The sequence below is a fragment of the Mirounga leonina genome, unplaced genomic scaffold, assembly GCF_011800145.1.
Source record: "Mirounga leonina isolate KUSES-001 unplaced genomic scaffold, KU_Mleo_1.0 Mir_180, whole genome shotgun sequence".
NCBI lineage: Eukaryota > Metazoa > Chordata > Mammalia > Carnivora > Phocidae > Mirounga > Mirounga leonina.
Window position 1 is genome coordinate 33,242,882 of NW_023270469.1, and position 27,554 is coordinate 33,270,435.

The 27,554-nt window shown below is 53.2% G+C and overlaps 1 protein-coding gene across 1 annotated transcript in view; it reads left to right on the plus strand.

Moving 5' to 3' along the window:
* Positions 1 to 27,554, plus strand: part of ZNF423 (zinc finger protein 423) — a 277,830-nt gene that overhangs the window by 38,998 nt on the left and 211,278 nt on the right. Inside the window, exon 3 of the mRNA XM_035025261.1 lies at positions 10,340 to 10,540. Coding sequence (XP_034881152.1) covers positions 10,444 to 10,540 — 97 coding nt within the window. The 5' untranslated portion in view covers positions 10,340 to 10,443. The remainder of the gene's footprint in view (positions 1 to 10,339; positions 10,541 to 27,554) is intronic.

The following is a 27,554-nucleotide window of genomic DNA, read 5'->3' on the forward strand; positions in this document are numbered from 1 at the left end:
CTGCTCCACGGTCCATGCCTTCATTTGATGGGGGCGGCTGAGGTCCAGGGAGGCTGCGACGTGCTGGGATCCCCCAGCGACCTCGCTGTGGCCCCAGGGTTTCGGGCTCCGTCTGCACCGCCTGTGTTTGCCTTTGACCCTGAGCCACTCGCTCAGCCTGGCCACTGGCGCAGTCTTTGGGGTACACAGCCCTTCCCTGCCCCCTTCTCTTCCCCACAAGGGGCTCCTCTTTCTGTCCTGGCCGCCAGGGGGTGATTTGTGCCCCAGCGTCCTTGCCTTGAGTCTTGCTCCAGGACCGGGAGCAATTAGGAGCGCCAGGCCACGGTGCTGGCCACAAATTAGCTGGATTTATCGAGCTCCCCACGCTGCCCTGCCGCCCTCCCTCCCCTGCCTACCTCCGGCCCCGCTCCTCCATCTCCTCCTTCCCAGCAGCCGTCGGAGACCAAACATGACAGCAAGGAGAGGGCAGAGTGGTCACAGCCTCAGGAGGTCACGGCGCACAATTTTCGTGGTTCCAGGGTGGCTTTGTCCAACCGCTCTTCATTATTGCATGCGGCGCGATCAGTTTTATTAAGATGGTGAGGCTCAGAGGAGCGACACTGTTAACGACTTGCTGGAAAAATATAATTCCCCCCCCTTTTGGTGGGGGTGACTGTGATTGCTTTTTTCCCCCCTTCCTGCTTCGTCCCTCTCTCATTCCCTCCTCACCTACCACCTTTTCTTTCTGCTCCTTCCCTTGCCCTTTGAAGCTGGGAGCTGGGTCTGGGGGGCAGCCGCCACCTCTCTCTGCCTTTCGGGTTGGGCTCAGCACTTGAACACCCACTGGGAGGGTCGTCATGCATTCGTCCTGCAGGTATGGACCCCAAAGGGCAAGGTGCTGTTGATGGAATGTCAGGCTCACCCGGTTCAACAGCTGTGCTTTTGGTCTTTGATGCACATACAGCACCGAGAATAAGGGCCAAGACGCAGTAGGTGCTCAGTAAATGTTTGTTGACTGACTTGATGTGTGTGGCGTTTGTGTTCCAGCTCTTGGGAGCTTGTTGCCACCAGGGCCCCAGGTGGCAGAGACCTGGGGTGACCTGAGCAGGAGGAGGTGATACCATCCTCATTTTTTAGGTGAGGAGAGCGAGGCCCAGAAGTGTAAGCCACCCAGGTCACATGGTTGTGGACTTGAACGCAGATTCTAAGTCTCCAAAGAAGGGACGCTTCCATTCCCGCCCAGCTAACAAGCTTCCTGTCTGGTGGGGAGGGAGCAGGGCACCCTGGGCTTAGGGCACCTGCGGCTCCTGCTGGGCATGCTTCATGGCAAGGACCCCCCTAGGCTGCATCCAGCCCTCCAAGGCCTATTGTTTTGTCCACATCTTGCTTCCTGAAACTTGAAGTCAACATTTAAAAATCCAGGGATGTCACATAAAATTATGGATTTCTTTCTTTGAAAAAACAACAGCAAAAGTCAGCTGATGTATCTGCACCGGGCATCACTTTTCCATATGGTGACCGTGTACATAGAGCATTTGAGCAGGGGCCGCCCCCTTGGGTGGGTGTCTGTCTGCCCCAGCCTCCCCCATCTGATCTACTCATTTGTATAACAGTAGAGGGCACTGGCGTTGTGAGCTTTGGTCCATTCGTGGGCTGAGTGATGGGGGAAGGGAGCCTCGTTCACCCATTTGAACCTCAGTTTTGCCTTCTGTAAAATGGGTGTATTGGTACCATCTCCGTCGTGGGGCCACGGATCACTGGGTAAGGGATGCAAATGAATTAAAAGTTCTGGTCTGAGGGAAGTGATTACCATCCTCTACGCTGCTAATCATTTTGGGCTCAGGTTCTAGAATTCCTGGCAACTAAAGAGATACCCTCTGGAAGATTCTAGTCCTTTCTGTGGTCAGCCATGGGCCTGTGGAGAGGGAGGCCCGGTACCAGGTCCTGCATCGTCAGCCAAGGTGGGGCATCCCAGCAAGGCTTGTGTGGTGCAACCAAGTGAGATTCATCGTCTGACTGACCGTGGCTTTGAAATTCCATTCACGGAGCTGTCAGCACTGACAGGGGACCAACAGAAACCTCCCCCCGCCCCCCCCGCCCCCCGGCTCCGCCCCCCCAGACAGCCACCCGGAAGTTGCTTCCTTATTTAAGAAGCAGAACTTGGACAGCAAATTATGTGTTAAAATATTTGCCTACAGCTCTGCTGCCAAGGGGACCCTTTAGGCTGAGTGTTAAATGTTACCCTGCTGCCCGCACTGCAGATATTTTAAATCTGAAGATAAATAGTGGCTGCCTCGTGGAATTTGGGGCCAGCCATGGATGCACAAGCAGAGTGTCTAATTGGGGTTGGCAGGCTCCTGGCCCAGCCCTGGCCCAGCCCCTCCCGGCCTCCATCCCACCAGCCCAGGAGTGCATGAGAAAGTGCTTCTCTACAGGCAGAGCCCAGACAGCGAGCTCAGGTTAAGCCAGGGGTTCGACCCAGTGCCCAGGTTCTGGAAGTGCTTTCTCCCACTCTGGCCCTGGGGAACACGCTGCTAGAAACCTACCCCCCCCCTTTTTTTTTCTTTTTAGGAAATAGGCAGGCTGTTGGGATGGAGTATGCATTCTCTATTAAAGAAAAATGTTACTCTAGGACAAACGCTTTGGAAATGGTAGACGCCTTCCTAGACTAGGAATTCTATGGGGAGCCGCCCAACTACATACAGGGGAGCGCGCAGGAAAACGGGCTTGCGGATTGTAAAGGGAACATGTCTACACTGTCGGCCCCGGGGGTTGGCTGGGACAGACCCCCGGCAGAGGTCACGCTGTTTCCGGTGGGGGGGGGGAGGTGGGCTTGTCACTTGCTCAAGGTCATAGGACGCGGAAGGGGGGAGCCTGGGCTTGAGCCCAGGCTGTCCTCTCCTGTTCCAGGGGATTCTCTTGTCTGTATGGACATTTTTGTGCCTTCGGGTGGCCCTGTGCCCTGGCATTCTCCATCCTCAGGAGCCGATGAGGCTCCTCTAGACCTCTCCTTGTGTCCCCAGCTCCTGTGTAAGTCATGATGCCGCAGGTACTGGTCGGAGTGATAACAGCACCAATAAGACCGTGATCGTGGCTACGCTTTTCTCAAGTTTTATTGCGGGCCAGGGATCAGGCTCTGTATAATATTACCTCATTACAATGATTGAACTTGTTCAGATTGTTCTCCGGGGGGGTAAGGGACTTGTCCAAGGTCCCCCAGCCGTGAGGTGGTGGCATGTGGATTTGAACCCGGACGGGTTGGCTCTGCAGTCTGTGATTCTTTTCCGTTCTTTGTCCGTCGTCCTGACAGTCCCTGCAGCGTGACTCCGGCTGCCTGCCGCTGGTGTGTGTGCTCGCTCGATGAGAGCCTTTCCTGCAGCAGCTTGGCCCCGTCAGCCCCGCTGGACCCCTGCACGGCCTTGCCCCGCACTTCCTGTACAGCGGGGCTCCCCGGCCGAGCCCCGGACGCACCTCGCATTCACTGTCCAGCGGTTCTGATTTGTGCTGGGGGGGGGTGCCGCCACCCATTGGAGTCTGCTTGGGAGAGGAGATGAGAAGTGGCGGGGGGCAGCGAGGGGGGCTCTCTGGTCCTCCAGGAGCCTCCCCACCATCCCCGGGCACCGTTCCCGGCTTCTGCGTTGCTCTCTGCTCCCCGCTGCCCTGCACCCTTGCCCTGCACCTTTGCCTCTTCCCGCCTGCCCCGCCCCAGCCTCCTCTGGGCTCCTCTAGACCCCACAGGGCTCCCGGCCTCACACGGAGTCCTTGCATCCACGGCCATCCGTTCGGGTGAGCCTCACCTCCGCCTGTCGTGTCTCTCACCAGCAGGCTCTCTACTGACGATACGAAGTCAGTGTCAGGCAGGGAAGGGACTTGCTCAGGGTCACCCATGGGGCGTGGTGGGGGTACTGCAGCGAAGACTGGGAGCTGGGCCCCTGACTGACGCGGGCCCAGGCCGCCGGCCCTTCCCACCTGTACCTCCCTTTCGGCATTCATGGATTCATATATTCGCTCATTCACCAAGCCCGTATTTGTTGAGCGCCCTTCTGGGCCAGGCTTTGTGTGGGCTTTGAGGCACCCGAAATGAATAAGGCCGGGGAGCACCCTACCCTGTATGTGGTAGCAAAGGTGTGCGTGTTAGGCCTGGCACTCAGCAGATACTCCGCACATGTTTGCGGGATGAATGAAGGAAAGAATGAATGACCGTGTGTGATTATTGGCACTGGTATATCTCACGCCTCTCGAGCTCTGCCCTTGTTTTCTCTATCCTGGGCTTATGCGCCTTCTCCCGGCTTCTGGCCTCCACTGGGCAGGTACTCAGCCCTGGGGCTCCAGAGGTGGGACCCCTGGTGGTCCCTGGTTGGTTCTCAGGGTGCCCGGGGCTCCCCGCTGGTAAGGGGAGGGACCCCCATGGTCCCTCCCAGGAAGAGAAGGGGCAGCCTTCTCACTGAGGTCCCTGCTGGCTCTTGTGCTGGCTGGGGGCTGGGGCCAGAGGGAGGAGACCCTCACCGGGGTTCGCAGACTGAGCCTCCCTCCTCCGGCCCTTGGCAGTGGTGAGGCCCCACCAGCCCTGACTCATGAGCTCCAGAGGCCTCGCTGAGAAGGTAGGAAATGTTCAGTTCCCAGACCTGGTGGCCTGCGGGCAGCCTGCCCCCACCCCTCTGGGGCTGATCTCCTTTCCCTTTCTCCTGGCACCAGGCTCAGCCGACTGTCCCTTGCTCGGCCCTTTCACAGATGGCCCCTTTTTGGCCCTCCCAGGCAGTGGTTAGGAGCCGAGATCTGTCGTCAGGAGGCCAACCTCTGCCCTTCCCAGCATGTGTGACTTGTGTGAGGTCCTGAGTCTTGGCCTCCCCGTCTGCAGAGTGGGGATGCCGACCCTACCTTTTGCATAGGGTGGCTGTGATGAGGACACGGGACGCGAGTGTAGGACAGTGCCAGAAACTGCTCCTCCTGTGGTCAGCACCACCCAGGGTGGGGGGGTCGGGAGGGGGGTAGGCCGAGCCGCCTCCTTCTATCCCCGACTCGGTTTCTACTGCCTCTTCCCTCAAGAGGATGGGGGCCCACTTTTCTCGCTCACTGTCTCTTGCTGCGCACCCTTTCTGTAGGGTCCCACTGGCCTGCTCAGATTATCATCTTGAATGAAAGCCCTTGCTCGTGGGCAGTGGGTCCGTGAGGCTGCTTAGGCCTGGGGTGGGGCAATGCACGGCTTTCTAATGAAAAGCGGTGAATCAAGAGGGTTGTGTTACTCCTCTCTTTGCTCGTAGAAAGTTCGGCAAACCCGTATCTTGGGCTCAGGGACTGTGGGATGTATGCAGGTGGTGCCGTGGGGTCCACCAGTCCAGGTGTATCCTCTTCCTCCTGCTTTGAGAAAGAAGCTGGCGGGACAGAGTGGCCCCATCTTACATTACACAACTTCAGTCCCACCTCTGGGGCCCCAGGGCTGAGTACCTGCCCAGTGGAGGCCAGAAGCCGGGAGAAGGCCCATAAGCCCAGGATAGAGAAAACAAGGGCAGAGCTCGAGAGGCGTGAGATATACCAGTGCCAACCGTTTGGGGTGGCCAATATTCGACTTCTTTGACCCACGAAGATGGCAACTTCATGTGGTTCAACCTAATAATACTTATCATCGCTTGTACTGATATTCGGAGACATGTTTCTTTGAAACCAATCTTTTCATTCAGTTGAGCATTGACTGAGCCCCCCGCCGTGTGTTCTGTCTGTACCAGGGGCTGGGGAGATGGTACTGAGCACAAACAGAGCTCCTGCCCTCATGGAGCTTGTGGTCTCGTTGGGGAGCATCCCCGCTGTCTATTGCTCTATAAAAAACCACCTCAAAACTCAATGGCCTAAAGCAGTGATTATTATTTCACATAGCTCTGTGGGCTGAGTGGACTTGGTTGGGGTCCCACTTGGCATTTTTCATGTAGTTGCCGAGTGAGTTGAATCTGCTGTCATCTGAAGGCTCGTCTGGGTTGGATGTCCAAGATGGCGCACTCCCACGGCTGGCGGTTGGTACGGCTGGGGGCTCTGCTGGTGCCGTCCACTGGAGCAACTACACTGTCTCCATGTGGCTTGGACTTCTCATGGTATGGCAGCCGGGTACTACTAGGTAGTGTCCCAAGAGACAGGGAGATCCCGTGGAAGCTGCAATCCTTCCGACCTAGCCTCAGAAATCCCAGAACATTGCTTCTGTTACATTCTAATGTCAAGGGAGTCACTGCGGCCAGCCGGGCCAGAGGGCAATTGTGCAGGGGAATTAGATCCCTCTTCCTGATGGGCGAGTGCGGGTCTCACTACAGAAGAGCGTGTGGGATGGGAGGTGTTGCTGCTGCTGTCTTTGGAAAATGCAGGGTGCCACAGGGAGGCGGGGAGGAAGAAAGTTAACCTACCAAAGCGTGAGTGAACACTATGCCAGAGGCACTGGCGGCAAAGGGAAAAGGCACTATGGGGTAGGAGTGCTGGGCATCCGCGTGACATTGGCGCTCAGGCCTGTAGGGAGGCCCGTTAGCTGGGGGAAGAGTCCCGGGGGAACAAGAGTGTGGAGCCCTTGGTGGAACAAACTTGCAATCGAAGGGACTGGAAGAAGGTCTGTGTGGCTGCGGGGCAAGTGATAAGTCAGTGAGGTCGGCAGAGCCCTTACTGGACCTTCGGGGCCGGGACAAGGATCCTACACGTGACTGTGAAGGGTTTACAGATCCCTCAACAGTTTTTCATCGAGTCTCCACTGTGGCGAGGCCGTGTAGCAGGGTGGTTTTGCTTCAGACACAACTGTGCCTTGCTTTGCACCAGTGTCCTCACAGAAGGTTCCCGGCAGGCAGCAGGTGCTCCAGAAAGGGGAGCTGCTCTTGGTGAGCTCCTGGCCAAAGGAGTGCCCAAGTGCACATCGGCGTGCGCAGAGGTGTGCACGTCGGAGAACAACGAGGCTGTGAGTTGTCCAGTGGGGAGCGTGAGGCTGGGGAGGTGGGGAGCTTTGTCCACGGGCTCGGTGACCTTAGGGAGAGGTCCCTATTCACCACCGCTCAGCTCCAGCCTTCCCAGGCAGCCCTGGGAGGACTGGGGTAGAGCCGAGGGAGGGAAAGGCTCCAGGGCCTGTTTTCGGGAAGTCCTTCCGAGCTCCAGGGGCCTGCATGGAGAAGAATGAGCTCCTCAGCCTGCTGACTTTGCTTCCTCCGGGCGGGCAGGATGGTTGGAGAGACCAGTGGATCCCCCGGTGTTCAGGCCCAGAGATCACAGTGTCAGAAGCTTGAAGCAGCACCTGGGATGGGGACTCAGGGCTGGTGGTGGCCTCTGAGCTCTTGCCTTCTCTGTGCTCACTCAGGCAAGGACTCGCAGGGCTGGATGAAGGCAGGACCTGGGATGGGCAGGGCCACCCCTGAGTAGTGAGAGCTGGATCAATGGAAGGGGGGAAGGTCCATTCACTCAATCCCCCAGGCTTCCTGAGTAGCTGCTGTAGGAGGGCCTGAGAATGAGGAGACCCCAAGGGTGCTCCAGGGGAGACATCACCCTCAGGGCTTTCCCCTCCCGGGCCTTGGAGAGCTTAGGGTTCCAAGAGGCCCCAGGCCTGGGGGAAGGGCGTGCTGCTTAACGTCAGCTTTGGATGACCCCCTAGAGCCTCTGTTTCCTCATCTGCAAATGGAAAAAGAGCACCATTTACTCTTTTCCCCTTGTGTGAGGTTCAGAGCCTGCGGGCAATGAAAGCGCATTGCAGGGAGTAAAGCTGGAGCCGGATGGAGGGCTTCCTGTTTTGAGGTTCTGATTTTGCTGATGCAGGATACTGAACACTGGGTCTTCAGGGGGGTCCTGATCTCCAACTTCTTCAGGCCGCTGGTCTTTTCTCTCGGGCCGCTTGTCTTTTTTCTCTCTGGCTTCCCGAGGGCAGGCTGGCTGGCCGTGTGACCCCCTGGGACCTCAGAGGATGGGGGTCCCCCACCTTTGCCCGCCTCCCCTCCCCTGCCCCTTTGTGCACAGCCACCTTGCCTTCCCATTAGTAGACAGTGGCAGGGGAGGTGACAGTTCCTTAAAACAGATTTATACTCTTGGATGACTTTATGGGTTTTTGGCTTATAAAAACCCAAGAGTTGACATCCTGATTTATCTACTCCTGAGTCAACAGGATGTACCAGATTTAAAGAGATCAAATGCATTGTAATGTTTGTGGTTCCAGTTGTGGATTAGATGAGCTATTATAGAAAGTGCTGCCAAGTAAATATGGCAAAAAAAAAAGTAACAAGGGGATAATTTAAATATGTCTATTAAATTGTGTGTTAAGTAAAGTAGCACAAGTGTGGTGCTGAATGTAACTTATTATCTGGAGAGTTCGTCTAGTAGATAAAGCTGGAACGATGGTTCTTTCCCTCCCTCACACCCAGAACATTTTTTTTTTTAAGGAAAGAGACTGTAAACTAGGAATTTCAGAGACGGGCGCTTGACTGCGTAACCGTGGCTGTGTGATGACTTATAATATTGAAGGCTCCGAATGATATTTCTCATTTCTTTGCTTTCTATTTCTTGTCGCCACGGCAGCAGCCGATCAGATTTCCTGAGATAAATATGCTGCCTGGCTTTTAATGGGATTTCTGTATTGCCGGGAGTTGGCGTGTTCTGATAATAAGAGAACCTAAAAATTGTACATCCCTTAATTGGTAAGAAGAGAGATGTTTTGATGGGCCACAAATGGAAGCATTGATTTTTACTGCCTCCGAGCAGTTGCAAGCAAGCGGCGTGTCATGCCACGTTCCCCGCCACGGAAGGCGGCAGCTGGCTCTCCGATGAGCTGATTTGTGTTCGTAGGTTCTTGATGTCGGGTGCTTGGAAGTGCGTGTTTTGTGCAGGTGGGAGAAATAGAGCCCGTATAACATTATCAGTTTCTAAATTGAAATATTTATAGGACTGTGGCTTCCACCTCGAATCGAATGCATTCTTTGCCTCGTTTCTCTTTCTTGCTTTGGTGGCTGGTCCTCGGGGGTTTAAAGGTTGTGTGCTGAAGGTTTTTGCTGTAACTGCAGGGTTGTATGTGACACGCATCTGTGCACACACGCCTCCTTACCTGTGTGTGTGGGTTTGCATCAGCGCCCTTCCACGTGATAGAGATTTCTCTCCTTAGTTCACATCAGTGCTAATTTCTGGATGGGTAGATTGTTTCCCAGGACAGACTGTGGACGACGTAACACGCTCTTAGATTTTCCAGTTTGAGTCTCTCTACTTCAATGAGGAAGTTTAATCCACTGACATTTATGGGGATTACTGATATATTCTCTGTGTTATATTTACCGTGCTTTTTTTGCACTTTGATTTACAAGTTCTTGATGTGTCCTATTAATTTCTCAGATTGAGGCTGTGCTCCATTTCCCCCAGCCGTGCGGGGAAGTGCAGTAGACAGGAGTCAGGATGTTGAGTTAAACGTCTGTCGGGTGCTGAGGATATCGTGTCCCCTTACCTGGGTGTCAGGTGCCTCACCTATGAAGTGGGAATAACAAGGCTGCCCCTCTCTGTGGGCAGGGGCAGGACCGCATGATGGTGTGAGCTCCCTCTTAGCTCTAGAATGTGTAAGCCTGGGAAATGGGGCTATGCATATGTAATTGGGGCTTTGAAAAAGCATGTGGAACACTACGTGAAATGCAAGGCATCATTATCATGATCCTTAACTCACTTTTCTGTACAGTTTAGCCACTTGTCTGCATAGTGCTAAGCACAGAATAGGTGATTTATTTTACAGAAATTGGTTGAATGATTCCAAAACTGGTTCTCACCTTCTAGGCTGATCCCAGGGCATGAGTGAGGGCTCAGATGCAGTTTACCTTGTGATTTGACTATCCGTGGTCTTACAAACACACGTGCTTCCTTGATTCCAGGATCAGGACGTCTTTGCCAAGAACTGAGCCAACATCGCCACATTGGGAGGCATGCCGTGTGGACGGTGAACTTGGCTAAGAGATCTCCCTTGCTGTTAAATTGCAAGGCTTTGGGGGGGGGGGCAGGAAACGAAACGTTTAGGTGCATCAGGAGCAGCTGATGGAGGCTCTGGAGAAATGTGTAAGAGAATTGGGTTTTCAGGAGACAAAATGCAAAGGCATTTTCACCTCCGTGATGGGTCACGACCCCCAGCATCCATGCGCAGGGGGAAGATGACAGGAAATTCCCCTAGAAGATTTGCACCAAGAATTAAAGCACCTAGTTGAGAATTATGGCACCACACGCTACAAAAAAAACCCCCCCATGTATTAATATACTGAGAGGTGTCAAGAATAATGGACCCTGGGAGGTAGAGTAATTAAACGTATCTTAATAAATGCTGGGCGATTCTTTTAAAACCCTTTCCCAAGACCCCGTCAGCTGACATGGATTGTATTCTTCCTGTTGGCAGGAGGCCTGGAAGGAGAGCCTGAGTGTGATCGGAAAACCAGCCGTGCGCTGGAAGACAGGAACAGCGTGACAAGTCAAGAGGAGAGAAATGAGGACGATGAAGACATGGAGGATGAGTCAATTTACACCTGCGATCACTGTCAGCAGGACTTCGAGTGTCTGGCAGACCTGACGGACCACCGGGCCCACCGCTGTCCTGGAGGTAATGCTAAATAGCGCCGGGATTCTGACAGGTGGTTATACGGATAATTGGACATAGCAACAGCTTGAAGCCTCAAGTGAGATTAAAGAATTAATAATGTAATTTTACAGTTAATGTCATTTTATTGTGGTGTCTTGGGTACCCTGTATCCGCCTTTTAAATAAAATTAAAAATAAAAGCAACAGCTTTCTGGCAGGCAGGGATTTGGGGGAAGCACCCCGTTGCTGCCTCCCCCAAAACCGCCATCTCTAGAATGTGGGCCCAAGCCCGGAGGGTCTGCACCCTGGATCTCTGCAAGGCCTTTTGGAAACCCAGCAATTAAGAGGTCGTTAGTGCAAAGTTAAGTAGCTTAAGTGTGGAAAGCTGCGTGAAGGAGTGAGCTCGGAGGCTGGGCTTCGATGGGATGGGGGGAATTTCAAAGGCCAACAAGAGCCCATGCAGAAAGGGACCTGGTTCCACCTCTGTGCTCGGCCTCCTGCTTCTCTGAGCAGGAGAGGGCTGGCTGGGAGCTGTTCTGCCAAACCTGCCTATGGCCCTGTTTCCTGTGTCCTGGCAGCCTCAGAGAAGGGGGCCAAGGCCACGGTTTTACAGGAGTGATTTAAGACGTCATGAGTCATGTATGTTTGTGTGTCTGGGTCCTATGGGGTGGATGGAGTGGGAGAATGGGGGCCTGTGTCTTGCCTGGGAGTGTGGCAGCCATGCTTACAGGGGCAAGGGGCCAACACAGTTTCAGGCCCCGAGCGGGGAGTCCAGAGCATCTGTGGTCCGACATCTCTCTCCATGGTGGCCTTTGATGCAAGGCTGCAGATGCCGGTTTGAGGGGAGAGGAACTAACCAGAAACAGTGGACCTGAGAGGATTTTCCCAGTTTTGGACTTTTGGGGGGCTCAGGAAACCAAATCCCAGTCATTTGGAATTTGTGCAATTTCAACCACAGGCAGAGGTGATGGCCAAGCTTAGGATCAGAATTGGAGGGACATATGGGGTTGGCTTTTCAGGCCCCTCATTGCCTGAGGGGAAATATTGAGGCATGAGAGGGGGTGGTGATTGACCAAGGGCACCTAGGGATTTGGTGGTCGAGCCAGGATCTCTCCAGGACCTGGGCTGTGTGCTCTCATTCTGCTCGAGAAAATAGTAGATGGCCTGTTTATTTCTTGATTTAGCCCAGAACTGAGGTGGAATCTTAACGATACGGGAATGAAATATTGTCCCTGACTTGGAAAACAATCAATGAATTGATCTTCTAATTAAAAGTGATTCTCTTTATTTTCGGAGTGTAAAAGAACCCGTGGGGCTCGCCTAGCATCAGCCCAGGCCCCCTCAGGACTCCTGCGAAGTGATGCTGCGTTGAGTCTCTGCGGCTCTTGGAGTGAGGCCCCATGCCCAGCACCACTCAGTTCTTCAGAACCAAGGAGATTCTCTTGTCTCTCTCCACACTTTCGAGAATGGTGGTGTTTCCAGGTGGCAAAGGACCAGTGTGAGGCTTTGAGGCCGAATATCGGGGTGTTTTGCTGGAAATAGTAGCTAAATTGTGCCTTCGGTCCTGGGCAGGCCTCTTTTCCCAGTGGCTTTCTCTTCTCTCCAGAGCTGCAGCCTGGCTGACATCATGGTAACTCTGTCTGCAGGGCCTTCAGCCACCGACACTCCTGCCTGCTTCCTAGCAGGACCCCACTAACGACCTCCATGGGGACGTGGGAGCCAGGAATCCCCCAGCCCTGGAGCATCGGAAGGGAGTCAGAAATTCCTTAAAGGAGTATGGGAAGCGACCTTGCCTAATAGCATCCCTGAGAAATTCATTACCGCCCAGTAAAGGTGTGACCCAGTCTGGAGAGTCTCCCTGACATGGAAGTAAAATGTCAGGAGCGATGTTCCCCCAGGTCTTAGGTTCTGAGGATTACCCAATGACAGGATAAACCACTGGGAATTGTGTGCATATTATTCAAAGCAGGTCCCTGCCTCGGCCGCCTGCACACTCTCTGATCTGCAGTGGTTTCCTACTGTGTCCCCAGCGATGTTTCTGGAACTATTGGGGTGAGCGTTGGGGCCTGTCTGACTTGAGGGGGCTCTGATACCCACTCCAGTCCGAGCTGACCACATTAAAAAGTCTTTTATATGTTGGGCTTTAGCACAAGATATGTGAAAATTGGCTTCTGCTTTAAAATCTTGGAACTGGCGCCAAAATGCAATAGCAGGTCCTCCCAGGCCAGGCTCAGGGGGCTGCTGGATGCTCACCATCGGCCATCCAGCTGCTGGACTAGGGACGAAACAGGTGGGCAGTGTGGCCACTCTGTCACCCCGGAGGGAAAGGTGGACCCTCAACAGCCCGACAAAGACCATTTCAGAGAGGGCCATGCTCTGCTGAGGCTGCGCGGGCTCTGGGTGCTCAGCAGATGTTTCTGAGGGAAGAAACAAGTTTTTTTTTGGAGGGAAGGCGGGGGGCCCTCTCTGCTTTTGAGAATTTGGGGCCCAAGGGCAGCACCACCTGTCAGTCCCGCTGTCCACTCCTCCTGGCATCAGAATTAGGCCTCGGGTGTGAACAACACTCGTCCCCACTCATCCCCTGCTGGGGGCAGTCACTGCCGGAATGTGGAGACTGCACACCCCTCACCAAGCAGGTGTGTCCCGGGGAGGTGGGGTGTGTTTGTGGGGCGCCATCTTGAATGTGGTTCTTTCAGAAAACTGCTTTAAGAGGGTGACCTCTTGGCTCTTTCTGTGTCTTTCTGTGGCCGTTGGGGTGGGGGTGGGGCAGTGCCTCGTTCCAGCAGAATCTGGGAGAGTCGCTGAGGTTTGGAGATTTTCCGAGGTGGTGGGAAGCTCCCCACGGAAGCGGGGGGACTTCCTGCCAGGATGGCATTGGGGACGTGCAGAGGGAGGAAGGCCCCTGAACTCTGCCCTGAGGAACCCTCACCTGCAGAGATTCTGGAGCTTGAGAAGGCCCCCTCTCCATTGTCCCTTCGTGGGAGGGGTTCGGCTGGGGCCAGAAGAGGCTGTTGAAGCGTGGACTTCAGAAGCCAGCCCTCTTTCTCTCTCCGTCTTTCTCATTATCGCTGTCTCTCATTCGTGTCTGAGGAGAAACCAGCCTTAAACCCACAAGGCATCAAATGTTGCATCCTTAGGACCCGAAAGGAGATAAGCCCAGAGCCGTCTGCTCTGTGGATACTCACATCCCCAGGAGCTGATTCCTCCTTGTTCTCCTCCAGACCCGGCCCACAGGGTGACATGTTTACAGGCTTGGCGTCAGTGGCATATGCAATTTTGCATTTTGCATTTGTTACTGAACGTTTTCTGAATGGATTCCCATGCTGCAACATGATCTTCTCCATTATCAGCAGCACTCAAGCAGATGAAGCTTGGGTTGCAGGTCCTGTGTCCATATACTACAAAAATATTAAATTTAGACTGGTCCACCAGGAGATGAGGATTTCTACAACAGAGTGGACAAAGGCTGACTTGATGCCTGTGACGGGCTTGTCTGTGCCTCATGGAGCATCATATGTGGGCCCCAGATGAGGCAATGGCCAGAGCATTTGGTGGCTCTCTGAACTGATGATGGAAAGTCCCCCTTACTTCGGGCTCCGCGAACTGGAACGATGTCAGAACAGGGAGTGAGCTGAAGTTTACGTTGACCCAGTCTGTGAAGTGTTGGCCAAGCACGTGTGGACCCTATAAGCGGTGGCAGGGGGTGTTTTTCATCATCTTCTAGAAGCCCAGAGGACTTCAGTTGCTTTAGAAAGTATCTCTGGGAAATTCCTGGGGCACCATAGAAGCAGGTACGAGAGGTTTGATTTACCCAGGGGCTGATTCCAATTTTTTATGTGCTCACTGAAGCAGGTCAGCTGTGGACCTTCAGTCTGGACTCAGGTGGAATGTTTTACGGCTTTCTGGTACGAAGACTACCTTTTCAGGAGACTCTCTGATTTAGACTGACTGCTACTTTGGCCCAAATTAATGAGGCTAAGTGCCCGAAGACGTTTGGGTGCTGGATCTGTGCTGTTCTAATGCTTTAGATCCTACTCTCGTAGGGACGTTCCCCCTCATGTCGGGCCTGGGCTGTCAGCAGGGATGTGCACTGTGCCAGTCATGGAATATGGCAGGTCCCCAGGGCCGGAGCACCCGACAGCTTTTGGAGATCTCTAGCCTCTTCGCTAAAGGTGCACCACTGGTGTGATTTGGGTTTTCATCGTAGGTAGGGAGAGGTAGGCAGATGGAGTCTCTTTAGAAAGACTGAGATTTCTAACTCTGGGCCCGTCCAGGTGCTTGCTCCGTAGAACAGAAATTGTCTTCAGGACCAGGTTGAAGCCAAGCATTGGTTTCTTCCTCCAGGCACCATTCCGTGGTCTCCGACGCAGACCAGGCTCCTCACTGGGCACAGAGAGGCATCCTTGAAGCACCTGCCACCCCCCCACCCCCCGGGGCTCCACATGTGGGCCACAGCCTCCCTGATCGCTGTTCCCACAGGCCCACCCCCGACACAGTGCATAACACGGGTCAGATTCTGTGGTTATTCTGCAATAGTTTTTTTTTTTTAAGAGTTTATTTATTTGAGAGAGAGAGAAAGAATGAGTGGTGGGGGGCGCCTGGGTGGCTCAGTCGGTTAAGCGACTGCCTTCGGCTCAGGTCATGATCCTGGAGTCCCGGGATCGAGTCCCGCATCGGGCTCCCTGCTGAGCAGGGAGCCTGCTTCTGCCTCTGACCCTCCTCCCGCTCATGCTCTCTGTCTCTCATTCTCTCTGTCTCAAATAAATAAATAAAATCTTTAAAAAAAAAAGATTAAAAAATAATGAGTGGTGGGGAGGGGCAGAGGCAGAGGGAGAAGGAGAAGCAGACTCTGCACTGAGCAGGGAACCCGATGTGGGGCTCGATCCCAGGACTCTGGGATCATGACCTGAGCTGAAGGCACACGCTTAACTGACTGAGCCACCCAGGCGCCCCTCTGTGATAGTTTTTAATGTGTTTATCGCCGGTCTCTCCCACTACTGTTGAGCTTCACGAGGACAAGAGCCATGTACGTTTTGTTTCCTGTTATGCCCTAGCCCAGTGCCTGGCACACAGTGGTGCTTAATACGTGCTTGTTGGATGAAGGAATGATCCCACCTAGTCCTCCTAACGGTCCCAGCAGGGAGATCCCATTTTTCACCATTCATCATTTTATGCATCGGGCAGCTGAGGCTCAGAGAGTGAGGGGATCTTGCTGAAGGTTAGAGAGCTTGAGCTAAGATTCGAGGTCTGAACAGCTCACACAGAGAACATAGACCGGGGACAGTGAACGATTTCCAGCTAAATTCCAGACAGACATGGCTTTTTTGAATGCTCAACTTAAAAAAAAAAAAAAAAAAAAGATGGGGACGGAGAGGGATTTGTTCAAATAGCAACAGCAAAAAAAAAATGAGCTCCCTGTGGGTTAATTTTGCTGCTCCCCCTTCGGCTGCCCCCCACTTCCTGAGGACTGGGACCGAGGAGTGTTTCCCCAGCCCCTTCGGAAAGGCAGACCCGCCTTTTCTGGCCAAGGTGAAATGCTGCTGTGTAAAAAGCCGGGTGGAAAGTTAATTACACCCTGGTTTGTTCAGCTGTGGCCGGAGTGACCTGTGGGCCCTCATTACAGGGCTGGGGCTTGCGGGAAGGTTGGCACCTTTGCCAGCCTCCTTCCTGCCCGCCGGCTGGCGGGATCTTGCCTTTGTGTGCGGGCTCAGGCCCTTTCTTGCTCTGACCGCAGGGCTGGGGGCCCTCCCTGCCTTACTGCCTGGGGCGCCCCTCGTACTGGCTCCGTTTGGACGGAGCGGCGTTGGCACGGGCAGCCGCCGGGCAGTGCAGTGCCAAGTGCACATGTGCTGGGCGCCGCTTCCTTCTGCCCCCGGGGAGCATGCGCTGCGCCTTGGTGTCAGCCGGCGTCCCGCAGTGCAAAAGGCCTGGGGGCTGGAGCACAATTAATACCCCTGCATCAAGAGCTTTCCTGCATGCGAACGGCATCCGGCTAGAAAACGCGGAGCAAAGAAGGATCCTGCTCACGGTAGTCAGAGAACGTGTAAAGACCAGGCAACAGACCCAGGAAGCCCCTTTCAAATGTTTGGAGAGGACAAACAAACCAGCAACATCAACCATGGAGGGACACAGAAGAGACTTCACTAAATGAGGAGGCAGACTCTTCTTGGGTGGAAAGATTCGATATCGTAAATAGGTCAATTTCCCCTGGATGAACCTGTTAACTTTACTTAGCCCGTGAAAGTAACAATGGGATTTGTTTAGAAATGGACGAGCTGATTCTAAAGTTCATCAGGAAAATAGGCATGCAGGGAGAGGAAGGAGAATTCTGAACAAGAGGAGCGATGGGGAGGGCTGGTAACCAGACCAGATTTTTTTTTTTTAAAGATTTTATTTATTTATTTGAGAGAGAGAGTGAGAGAGAGAAAGAGCACAAGAGAGGGGAGTGGGAGAGGGAGACGCAGACTCCCTGCCGAGCAGGGAGCCCGATGCGGGACTCGATCCCGGGACTGCAGGATCATGACCTGAGCTGAAGGCAGTCGCTTAACCAACTGAGCCACCCAGGCGCCCCACCAGACCAGATTTTAAAACACATTCTGAAGCCCTAGGAATCTAAGTGGTGTGGGACGGATGAGGGCTCGGAAAAGAGAGCAGAAAGGGATGTGAACAGAACTGGAAATGTAGTGTATGAGAGAGGTGTACTGGATTGCCGTGGAGGACAGATGGATCACTCAGTAACCGGGATTGGGGTGACTTGTAGCCATCCTGGAGAATGGAAATGGGATCCCTCTCCTCCGAAAGCCAGAACAAATCCCAAATGGATCAGAAATCTAAACAGAGAAAGAACACTTGAAAATACTAAAGGGAAACATAAGTGGGTTTTTAAAGAATATGATGAGATCAGAGTGGGGAAGCCTTTTCTAAATATAACCGTAAACCCAAAAGCCGTAAAACAAAAGACAAATATTCGACCACCTAAAAATAAAACATTTCTGCATAGCCAAAACCACAATAAACCAAACCAAAGACACATATCACGGGCAAAAGATATTTTTCCTTGATGTGTAAGAAACTCCTACCAACTCTACTAAGAAAAGAACCAATAAATGAACAGGAAAGCAGGGCGAAGTCTGGGCTGCCTGAGGTCAGCCCCTGCTCGGAACGGTTGGTGCCCCACTGGTCTTCAGATATTTTGAATATCTCCCGTGCGCAAAGGACAGAAGTGGAACCAGAAAGAGATACACTAATGAGATCTTACACATTGAGGAAGGAACCTTCTTTAGAAGAGGAGAACTGTCAACTTTGTTTTAAAGATTTATTTATTCATTTGAGAGAGAAAGAGAGAGAGAGAAAGAGTGGGAGTGGGGGAGTGGGGGCGGGGGGAGGGGCAGAGGGAGAGAGAGAGAGAGAGAGAGAGAGAGAGAGAATCTCAAGCAGACTCCACACAGAACCTGACGACGAGGGGCTCCACCTCACGACCCTGAGACCGTGACCTGAGCCAAAATCAAGAGTTGGACGTTTAGCCGACTGAGTCCCCCAGGCACCCCGAGAACTGTAAATTTAGACCACAAGAAACTACCTATTATTTTTAACCTACCAGATTGGCAAATATTTACAAGCCCACTGTGCTGGTAAGGACATATGCCTTGATGCCAGGGCTTGTTCTCCTCTCTGTCCCCAGGGTAGTGTTGGCCTATAGCTAGAACACATAGTAGGTGCTCAAGAAAAGTTTGTTGCTCTTGTCGCCAGGGAGCCACAACCTCCATGAGGGAAAAGCTGTCAGCAATTAGGCAGGTATGAGCTTGTAAAAAGAAAGAATCCGTGAGCCATGCCTGGGCATAGTAGGTCTTCAACGAATGAATCATCAGAAGGGGGAGTTAGAGAAGGAAGAGATGCTTTACTCATTGAGCAAGTATTGAGCATGTGCTATGTGTAGGGACCCTTCTGGGTGCTGGGGATGTAGGAACTGTTTATTTAAATAAAAGGTAACGCAGTGGAGAAGGTATTCACTCCACAAAAGCATTCCGTGACTTGTAAGGTGACGTGCCCTGGGTGGCCTTTAAATAGCTGGCTTTCCCACGGTCTTTAAAAGATGCTTCCAGGGGCACCTGGGTGGTGCAGTCGGTTAAGCGTCCGACTCTCGGTTTCGGCTCAGGTTGTGATCTCAGGGTCATGGGATCCAGCCCCGCGCCAGGCTCCACGCTGAGCGGGAAGTCTGCTGGAGATTCTCTCCCTCTGTCCCTCCCTCCACCCCTGCTTATGTGTGCCCTCGCTTCCTCTTTCTCTAAATAAATAAATAAATCAGAGATGCTTCCACGTGCAGAGATGTCGTCTGAGGGGGTATCCGAGAGGATGCTGATTGTGTACGTTGTCCTGTGAGCGTGCTGCCATTTTGGAGGAAAGCGGATGGGCAGGGTGAGCCACCGGCCGGTCTGGGTCTACCCCGCCCGTGGTGAGATCAGAACCTTCCCTAAATTGCCTGCTCCCTGCCCTCCGAGTTCCCCACCAGAAGGCACCTGGGAAGTCGGCAGGCTGCCTGGGACCGTGGTTCTCTCTGGGCTCGGGCTGTGCCCTGGCTTCTGGAGGTCATGTGGAGGGGAGTTGCTTTTCAGATGCTGGTGTGATTATTCACCTCCCGTGGGGCCCACAGGTTTACAGAGTGTATCCCCCTCGACTTGATTATGTGGAGCGAATGCTGCTATCACATTGTGGGGCCCGTGGGTCTCTCCAAAAATTGGACACCTCATCTAACAGTGTAGAGGTCAGGGGTCAAGGTGGGAAGAATCCACATGTCTCTTGGTTTCCACGGGCAACGGTGTGTCCCATGCGTGCGTTCTGAGGTTTCTGAGGGCTCTCCTTTTCCTTTTGTCCCACGCAGCTAGCCTGACTACCCCAAAGGGTTTCTGAATCATTGTGCCCAAGGGCGGGTTCCTTTGTGTCCGGGGTGGGCCAGAGTGGAATTCAGGTGAGGTGCCCGACACGGGGAAGGCGTCTGCTGCAAACACCCCCTGGGATGAGCCTCAGTGAGGGGACCCTGCAGAGGCCTTGGGAGAGAGATGAGGACTGGCCCGGGACCGGCCCAGTCTGGATCCTGGTTTCCTCTCCTTTCCTGGCAGCAGCCAAACCTTCCGCGGGCTTCCTGTTGTTCGGGCCAGGATGTACACCCAGCGGGATCTCAAGGTCTTGGGAGGAAAAGACAAATCCCAAGCTGGCCTTCAGGCTGGTTGCGTCTATATTTCTGAGTCCAGCCTGCTGTCATCCATTTCAGCTTGGAAGTTTCCAGAAGGTACATGTCGTGCCAGCAAGTTGTGATACCATACCTACTGTGAGCCTGGGGCTGTGTGTGCATGTGTGTGTGTGTGTGTGTGTTTGTGAGAGAGCGAGACAGAGAGAGAGAGAGAGAAAGAGAGAGAAGAGAGTTTCTATTAACAAGGAATGTATAATCTAGCCGGAAAGTGAAGTCACCACGATCCTTTGGGCTGCCTGGCACATAGTAGGTCCTCAATTAACGTGCTATGTGCATACTCAACTCCAGCTGACCGGCAAAAAAATGCAGATTCATGGGCCCAGGGAACTGAGAAGAAAGACTGGCTTCAAGCATGACCCTCCAGGGACATGCTCCAAGGCTGTGTCTACAGACCCCATCCCCAGATGTTCAGGATCCCACCCTCCTGCCTCCGAGAAAGAACAGCCTCTTTCCAGTCGCCAGGACAGGAGTCCTGGGGTTGACTCCTAGCGGAGTAGCCATGACCAAGGCTCATCCCCGAAAGCGTCCCCGAGGCCGGGGGAGACAGACATGCGTAGTAGCTCAGGGTGGTGGCAGTCGAGGGCACCTCCATACAGACCATGGGGACTGAGAATTGGGGAGGGGGCTCCCAGGATGTCTTCTGTAGGAGGAAGGCGTGATGTGCAGGCAAATACGGAGGAATACAGTCGTTGAATCAAATGCCAGATTGCCGAGTATCGATGGTCAAGTCCATTCACTTTGCTCTTGATGGAATCTAGCCATCTCACCTCAGGATTTTAGGGAGGCAGACGTAGAGCGCTCTGTTAAAGGGTGTTGTGGATTCTGAGCTCTGCCTACATCTCTCCTCCTGCCCCCTCAGCCTGCCCCGGAGCCCCCCAGGCAGTCTGAAAGCCTGGACTGGGCCAGGCTCTTCAGTGAGGTAGGACTTGTCCAACGTCACAGGGAGGTGGTAGCTTAGTGAGTGCACCCCCCTTTCCCCAGGACGTGGCTGGTAATACCCGGGAGGCAGTGCAGCTCCCAGGATGGACAGGGGACTGGTGTGGGACCCACAAACCTCGCATCATTTGGACTGGACTTTTTGTTTGCTTCTTGCGGAGGAGGGACTTGGACACTTGAATTCTTATAAACTTCGTGGAAGTTGTGCTCCTCCCTTGGGGGCTCCCACAGAAGCTGGCCCACTCTTCCTTCCCTGATCCTCTGCCTCTTGGCCCTTTGGGGGCAGAGTTCTGGGAGAAGCAAGTCATGCCCTGGTGGCATCCCCCGGCTATTGGGCCTCCGGGACATCGTGTCCAGGCCTTGGACCCCGGCTGGAGAGAGTTGGTCTGGCCTTGAGGCTTGAGTGGCTCAGGTGCCCAGATGGTGTGGAGGGGCGGCTATTAAATCAGTCTGCTGTGCCAGCTCCTGAGAAACCCAGGGTGACCCCAAGTCACATCACCCACCATCAGCTTCAGGGGGGGAAGGAGGGGGAGAGATAAAGTATTCCAAAGTTGCAATAACAAGATGCTTTTCTTTGTTCTATAGGTATTTCAGTAATAAGTGGTTTCCCCCAGTGGATACATATATGGCTCCCAAATCTCAGCGTCACTGAGCAAACCCAGGGTCAGTTATGCGGCGCTCTGGTCAGTCCCTTTCCCGTCAAGACTACAGTTTCATTAGCCCAGCCCTCCTTGCTCCTGCCTGCTACCGCTGTCCCTGATGGTCACAGGGACCGGAACCCTCGGAGAGGCCCTGGTGCTTTCTCCCGCAGGCGCGTGTGGATTCCTCAATCTGTTGGGCGTAAAGACCTGACAGTTGTGTTTCCCAAGTAATCAATCTTGGTTTCCTCCAATTTGAGGTTTGAAAAGCTTTGAGAAATGCCTGTCAGTGAAGATCGGAATAGCCTCCAGCCGGATCCTGACCTGGTTTTGGGGTACAAGGGGCAACTAGAAAGTATTGTTCTCCGAGAGTCCTTTATTAGAGCTGAAAGCTATTGGTGGTCTCTTCCCGTGTCCCTTACTTAGGCTACAACTCCCCGCGCCCAAAAGAAGAAAGCAAACCACTGCTCAGAAGAAAAATGTGTTCTTTAGAATCACAGCACCCCCTGGTATGTATTCATTCATTCATAAAGCACCTACTATGAGCTGGGAACTATTTTAGACACAGGGGATAGAGTAGTGAGTGAAACGGACAGTAGTTCCTGGCCTTCTGGAGCTTACCTTTTATAGCACCTAGCCCCTCGCAGGCTTTGGCCACGAGATTCTTAAACTGACCTGCATGTAGTTATTTTGTTCTGAAGAACCGCCTGGTTCCCTCTGTGGTGTAGCTGAGTGCTGGCCAAGGCCCGTGTGAGCAGTATGAGCGGGAAAACAAATAGCGGGTTCCCTGCCAAAACGGTTAGCGTGCTCGGAGGCTGTGTCAGCAGAAGCAGGATGAGGAGGCAAGAGCTCAGTCCTATGTGTTGCTGGAGAGACCGGGGCTGGGAGGGGTTCAGGGGAAGATGGAGAGGGGGGCGGTCCTCAAAGCCATGCTTGCAGTTTGGGAAGTTAGGCTTCTCGGTGGCTGGTATCAGAAAACTCAACCCTATTTTGCTTCAGTCAAGTAGGGGAATTTAGTGGCTCAGGTAACATCCAGGGACCCTGGCGAAGGCTTTGGAACCCAGTCTTCCTGCATCTCCTGGCTCTGATGAATGTTGTATTGGCTTTTGGCTCAGGCAGAATGGAGTGCTCTGAATGGCAGACCCAGAGATGTTCCCCAGAGGAAATCAGGGTGCTGCTAGCAGAAGAACGGGGTGGGGGAGGGATGGATGCTGTTAGGCAGCATCAGCCCAAAGAGGGAAGGAGCTTATGCTATTTGACCAAAGAGTCCAGAGTAGGTGACCTGACCTCAGGGGTGGGGATGAGCATGGCCAGTCCCGCCAGTGCAGAGGCCATCTGCTCCTATGAAGGTGAGCCAGTGGTTGGTATCTTTACTATCACTTCTGGGTAAAATGTATGGTTGGATGGGGCTGAGCAGTGGGAGATCTGGTCGAAGCTGGGCATCAAAGCAGTGGGGGAGCAAGGGGGAGCAAGAACAAAATACAAAGTTGCTCTTCATATGTGGGCCAGAGTGGGTGTCCCTGTGGCCCCTTGAATTGGTCTTGGTTCTGTCCCTTTGAGCACCAAGATTGATGGAGAGAGGGGTTCCTCCGAATCTTGAGATCCTGTGATTGGCGTCCCTCAAATGACACCCTAAACACAGGAAAATAAAGAACATCCCCAAACAAAATGAAAAATCAACCAAATTTATCTCCTGCTGCCTCAGGCGTGTGGTTCAAGGAGTGCAGCCAGCAGGGGATCGGCCTGGCCTGGCCTTAGAGAGGGAGTTAACAACTGCTTGTGATGCTGCGGCCAAGGCTTGGTGGGGCTGGGGGTGCGGGTGCGGGTGGGGGTGGGGGCGGGGCTGGGGGTGCTGGTCGGGGGGTTTCCGGACCGGGAAAGGAGCAAGGAAATCCGAAATTTAACTCTGGCACTGGTCTAAAATAAAGCCGAACTATTGGTTGAGTGTTTTGGCAGTGTTTTTAAACACTGTGTGTGCCAGCTTAGGGAAAAAATGTACAGGGGATTATAAAATGCTTCATTTTGTGTTAAACAGTTTTATTTTGGAGTTGACTGGCTAGAATTTGGCTGCCTTTGGGAATGACATCATTGCTCTGGGGAGGGGGTCCTCTGGGAAGACTGGGGCTGTGGGGCAGCTGTGCTGGTGGGGAGGCGTGGCCACTGGCCTGGCGGGAGCACCCCCCCGCGGGCCCCTCCCCCACCCCGCCACCCCGCCACCCTGGATGCCCGAAGTCCCGGCCTGGCCTAGTGGTTGGCTGTGTGGTTGTCAGCACTGCCAAGTGGCAGAGGGTGACAAGACCAGATCTCCCGGAGCAGGTCTGACCCCTCGGAGGGCTGGTAGGGGCTGAGTGATGAGGAGGTGGCAAGAAGGTGGTGGAGGGCAGGGGGTAGGGGGACTGGGGAGGAGAGACGGTTGGCATCTGTCTGTGGCCTTCCAGTTGCTTCCCAGCATCTGTTCCCAGGGCTGCTTCCACCTGACTCTGCCCCTCTCCTGGTGCACTTAGGATGAATCCATTTCACAGCCCTGGGCCTGCCTCTCCTACTCCCCGTGGGTTCCTCCTCCCGAGACTAATTATTCCTGCCCCAGGGCCTTTGTTCCACCTCTTCTCTCCACCTGGATGCTCTTTCAGGTTTGCATGAGGATCTCCCCTTCGCTTCCCCGTGTGGCTTAGCTCCAGTGCCCCCTGCACAGAAAGGCCCTCTTTGACGCCCCCACTCCCCAGCCTGAGTAGTTCTCCTTCACCGTCTGTCAAATCGTCCCCTTTGATTTCCTTTCTTGTAATTCTTTTTATTTCCCATTTTCTTTTTGATTTTTTTTGGCTTTGCTATTAGAAGTTGACCCTCTTGAGAACAGCGGTGTGCTCTCTTTCTCATGCCTGTATCTGTCTCTGGCCTAACACGGGCCCAGCACATAGTAGGTGCTCGGGAAATATTTATTGAATGATTTTGTCGGACGTGGTGCCAGGTTGTTCCATTTGTCACTCCTGTGGCTGGCTAAGGCCCAGGGATTCTTGTGGACAGTCTCCCGTTGTCTGGAGAGGAGCCGCCTTGGTGTACCACCAAGAACACACCTCCCTTCCTGGCCTCAGAAACTTTGTCCCACCTGCACCCTGAGACCAAAAGACAAACCAGAGGATGTATGCCGCTCTTCCAGGGGATAGGGATGTTTTGCATGCTGGACCTCTAGTTTTTTATGAAGTCCCTACTACGTGCCAAGCCACGGTAGGTGTTAGGGATATAGCAGGTCCCTGCCCTCGGGAAGCTTTTGTTCTGGCAGGGGAGATGGGTAATGAAGAGGTAGATGGACAAATGCCTAATAAACCCTGGGGTGCACACGGGGAGCACGGGAAGACCCAAAGGTCCCCGGGGTGGGATTTGAAGAGCACCGGTGGAGTGTCTGCATGTCGTGGGGTCCAGCCAGGGTGGTTTGTTCTCCCCACGGTGGGGGTGGCAGACCTGCAGGGAGAAGTGCCGAGTCACAGAAGGAAGGGCCTGGGGAGTCCGGGGCAGGAGGGGCGTGGGTACCTAGGGAGGCTTTGCCCTCCGACCACCTTTGCCACGGGCCACTTGCCTCACCACTGATCTTGGTTTTGGTTTTTTTGTTGATCTCGTGTCACTCTCACTGATGACATATTTTACACCGCATCCTCTAACGGCTTTTTATCACCATCTTCACAAACACCTTGTGTCGACACATTTACTTAAAAATTGTTTAAAACATACCCCTTAGTCAGGGTCCCAACAGAAAACAGATGGTACATTCAAACGAGGTAATTGAAGAGCATTTAATAAGGGGCCCTTTTTACGGAGGTGGGTAGGTCGAAGGGAGGCCAACCGGGATGGGGGAGCATTTTCGGGACTTCCTGGCCACGTTGGAGAATGTAATGGGGCACACGGAGGGGCTTTTGCTGGAACCTGGAGAAGACTGCCCCTGTAGCTGTGAGCTCCCTGGTGACAGGCAACCTGCGACAAGCCAGGGAGCATGCCAGGAGAATAAATACCCCGACTCTGTCCCTTCCTACCCTCCAGTCTCTGCCGGACCCCTGGGCTAAACCTAACAGGAGCCCCAAAGCAGAGGAGCCTGTTGGTCAGCTTCCTGGGACACAGAGCAGGGTGGAGAAGGGAGGAGGGTGGATCCGGAGGGGCCAATGACCAGCGCCCTCTGCATCGCCCCTGCCCCTGGGGCCGGCTTGGGTGCTGCTGAGAAGTCAACTTTTGGGGATGAACCCCAGTTTATAAAAGGAGAACTTTTCCCGTGTGAACTTGTTTGGGGGCGTTGGAGCTACGTGTTTGTCTTGGAGCTTGGGGCTTTGTCAGGTTGCCGTGGGGCTTTTGGCTTTTGGTGTTCTCTTTCCCTGGGATGTGGTACTAGTCTGTGACTTGGTCTTGCTCCGTCAGGCTGCAGATTATGGGAACAGAGGAGCAGATCTGTCAGATGTGAGGCCTGGCTCCTGGCAGGTGGAGCTGTTCAAATCACGGTCTGAGCTGCCAAAACTTTGTTATTTGCATAAATGGAGAACGGAATAGACTCTCGTTCCGATTAACACCATTTACTGCTTAACTACTGGAGAAATTGGCAAGGAAGGCACTCTGTGGCCGTCACCCCCCTCAACTGTGTCATTCCATTTATGGCTTCACTGGGGACAATGGCAGGGGCGAAGTCAAGGAAAGCAGGAAGGTCAAGGATGCTTCTGAGGAGCCTCTTTGTTCATTATGTATTTATACCGCGCACGGTTTCCATTCGCTGGCTGCACCGCTCCCGGGACCCCCAGAGGATAAGGCAAGGGAACCTGTGTTCCGAGCACCAAAGCTATTTTTATTTGTGCGCAAGGCAAGGTGACGCGGCTGCTGCAGGCCGAGGTTCAGCTCTCCCTGACACACAGAATTGGATATTAAGGCGGAATTAGAAGCTTGAGTCCAAGGAGATCCCTTGTGAGTGATGCATTCAGGATGGCATTATGACTTTCCAGGCAGCTTCTGCAGAGAGCAGCAAGGGTAGATGAAGGAGCCGTTTTGGGGGGCAACCCTGGGGCCCCCCAAGTAGCCTTGTGTTAGTCTGTGAGTCGATGGCAAATTCTTTCCCCAAATCAAATTCCCTTCCTGTTGTTTCTTTTTCCGTGACACGTCCCCACTGGACATTCAGAAGCGCTTCCTTCTCCTCTTCACGGAGCTTGGCGTGTCTCGCTCGCCCACCCACCCGAGCCCCACCCTGGCCTCGCGCCCTGGAAAGTCCCCGTCTCTGTGGTGACTCATGGACCCGTCCAGTGCTCTCAGCATTGCCTCACCTTTCAGTGAGGGGCGGAGGAGACTTTCCTCGCTCTTTAGTGAAAAAACATTTTTAGAGATTCTTTCTTTCTTTTTTTTTTATTCTTATGTTAATCCCCATACATTACATCATTAGTTTTAGATAAAGTGTTCCATGATTCATTGTTCATTTTTAGAGATTATTGAATAGCACTAACACATAAATGTATTCCATTTGTGAAAGTTTCAGATGCAGATTCGGCTGAAGTCTCCATCCTGCCCACCACCACCTACCCCATGTTAATTTGCAGTCACTAGTTTGGCTGGCGTACTTCAAGACCTTCGACTCCAAATTTGCGTAATACTGTGTTTCATAGGTTCCAGGACACACTTTAACATCTCTGTCGTTGTACAAAAACAAAAAACAAAAAACAAAAAAAACCCATCTCTGTCGTTGAGATGAATCCTACAATTAGTGGCTGGTCACGGTTTAATTGATAGTTTTTTTTTTCTTCTTTTAGTGGTATGTAAAATAGTGCCTTTTACAACCCATGGGGACTTAGATTTGATGAAATATGGTATATGTGTATCCATAGAAACAATGTCATATTGATTTTTTATTAAAAAAATAAATGATACCATATTGGATCTATCATTCTGCAATGGATTCCCCCCCCAATACTATGCCTTAGAGAGTTTTGCATGTTGGTATATAGATCCCCCTTATTCTTTAACTGTTGCATGATGGCATTGTATAGCGTGGATGTGCCATGGTTTATGTAGCTGGTCCCCTGGTGATGGGCAGTTAAGTTGTTTCTAATTGTTGGCTGTAGTAAACATTCTTGTACATGTCTCCCTACAGGAGCACTTTTTCCATGGCTGATAGTGAGAAAGGGGCATTGCTGGGCCCAACCTTTCTTGCATTCCATTCTCTCTCATACATTCTGTCCTGTCCCATCCCATCCCATCCC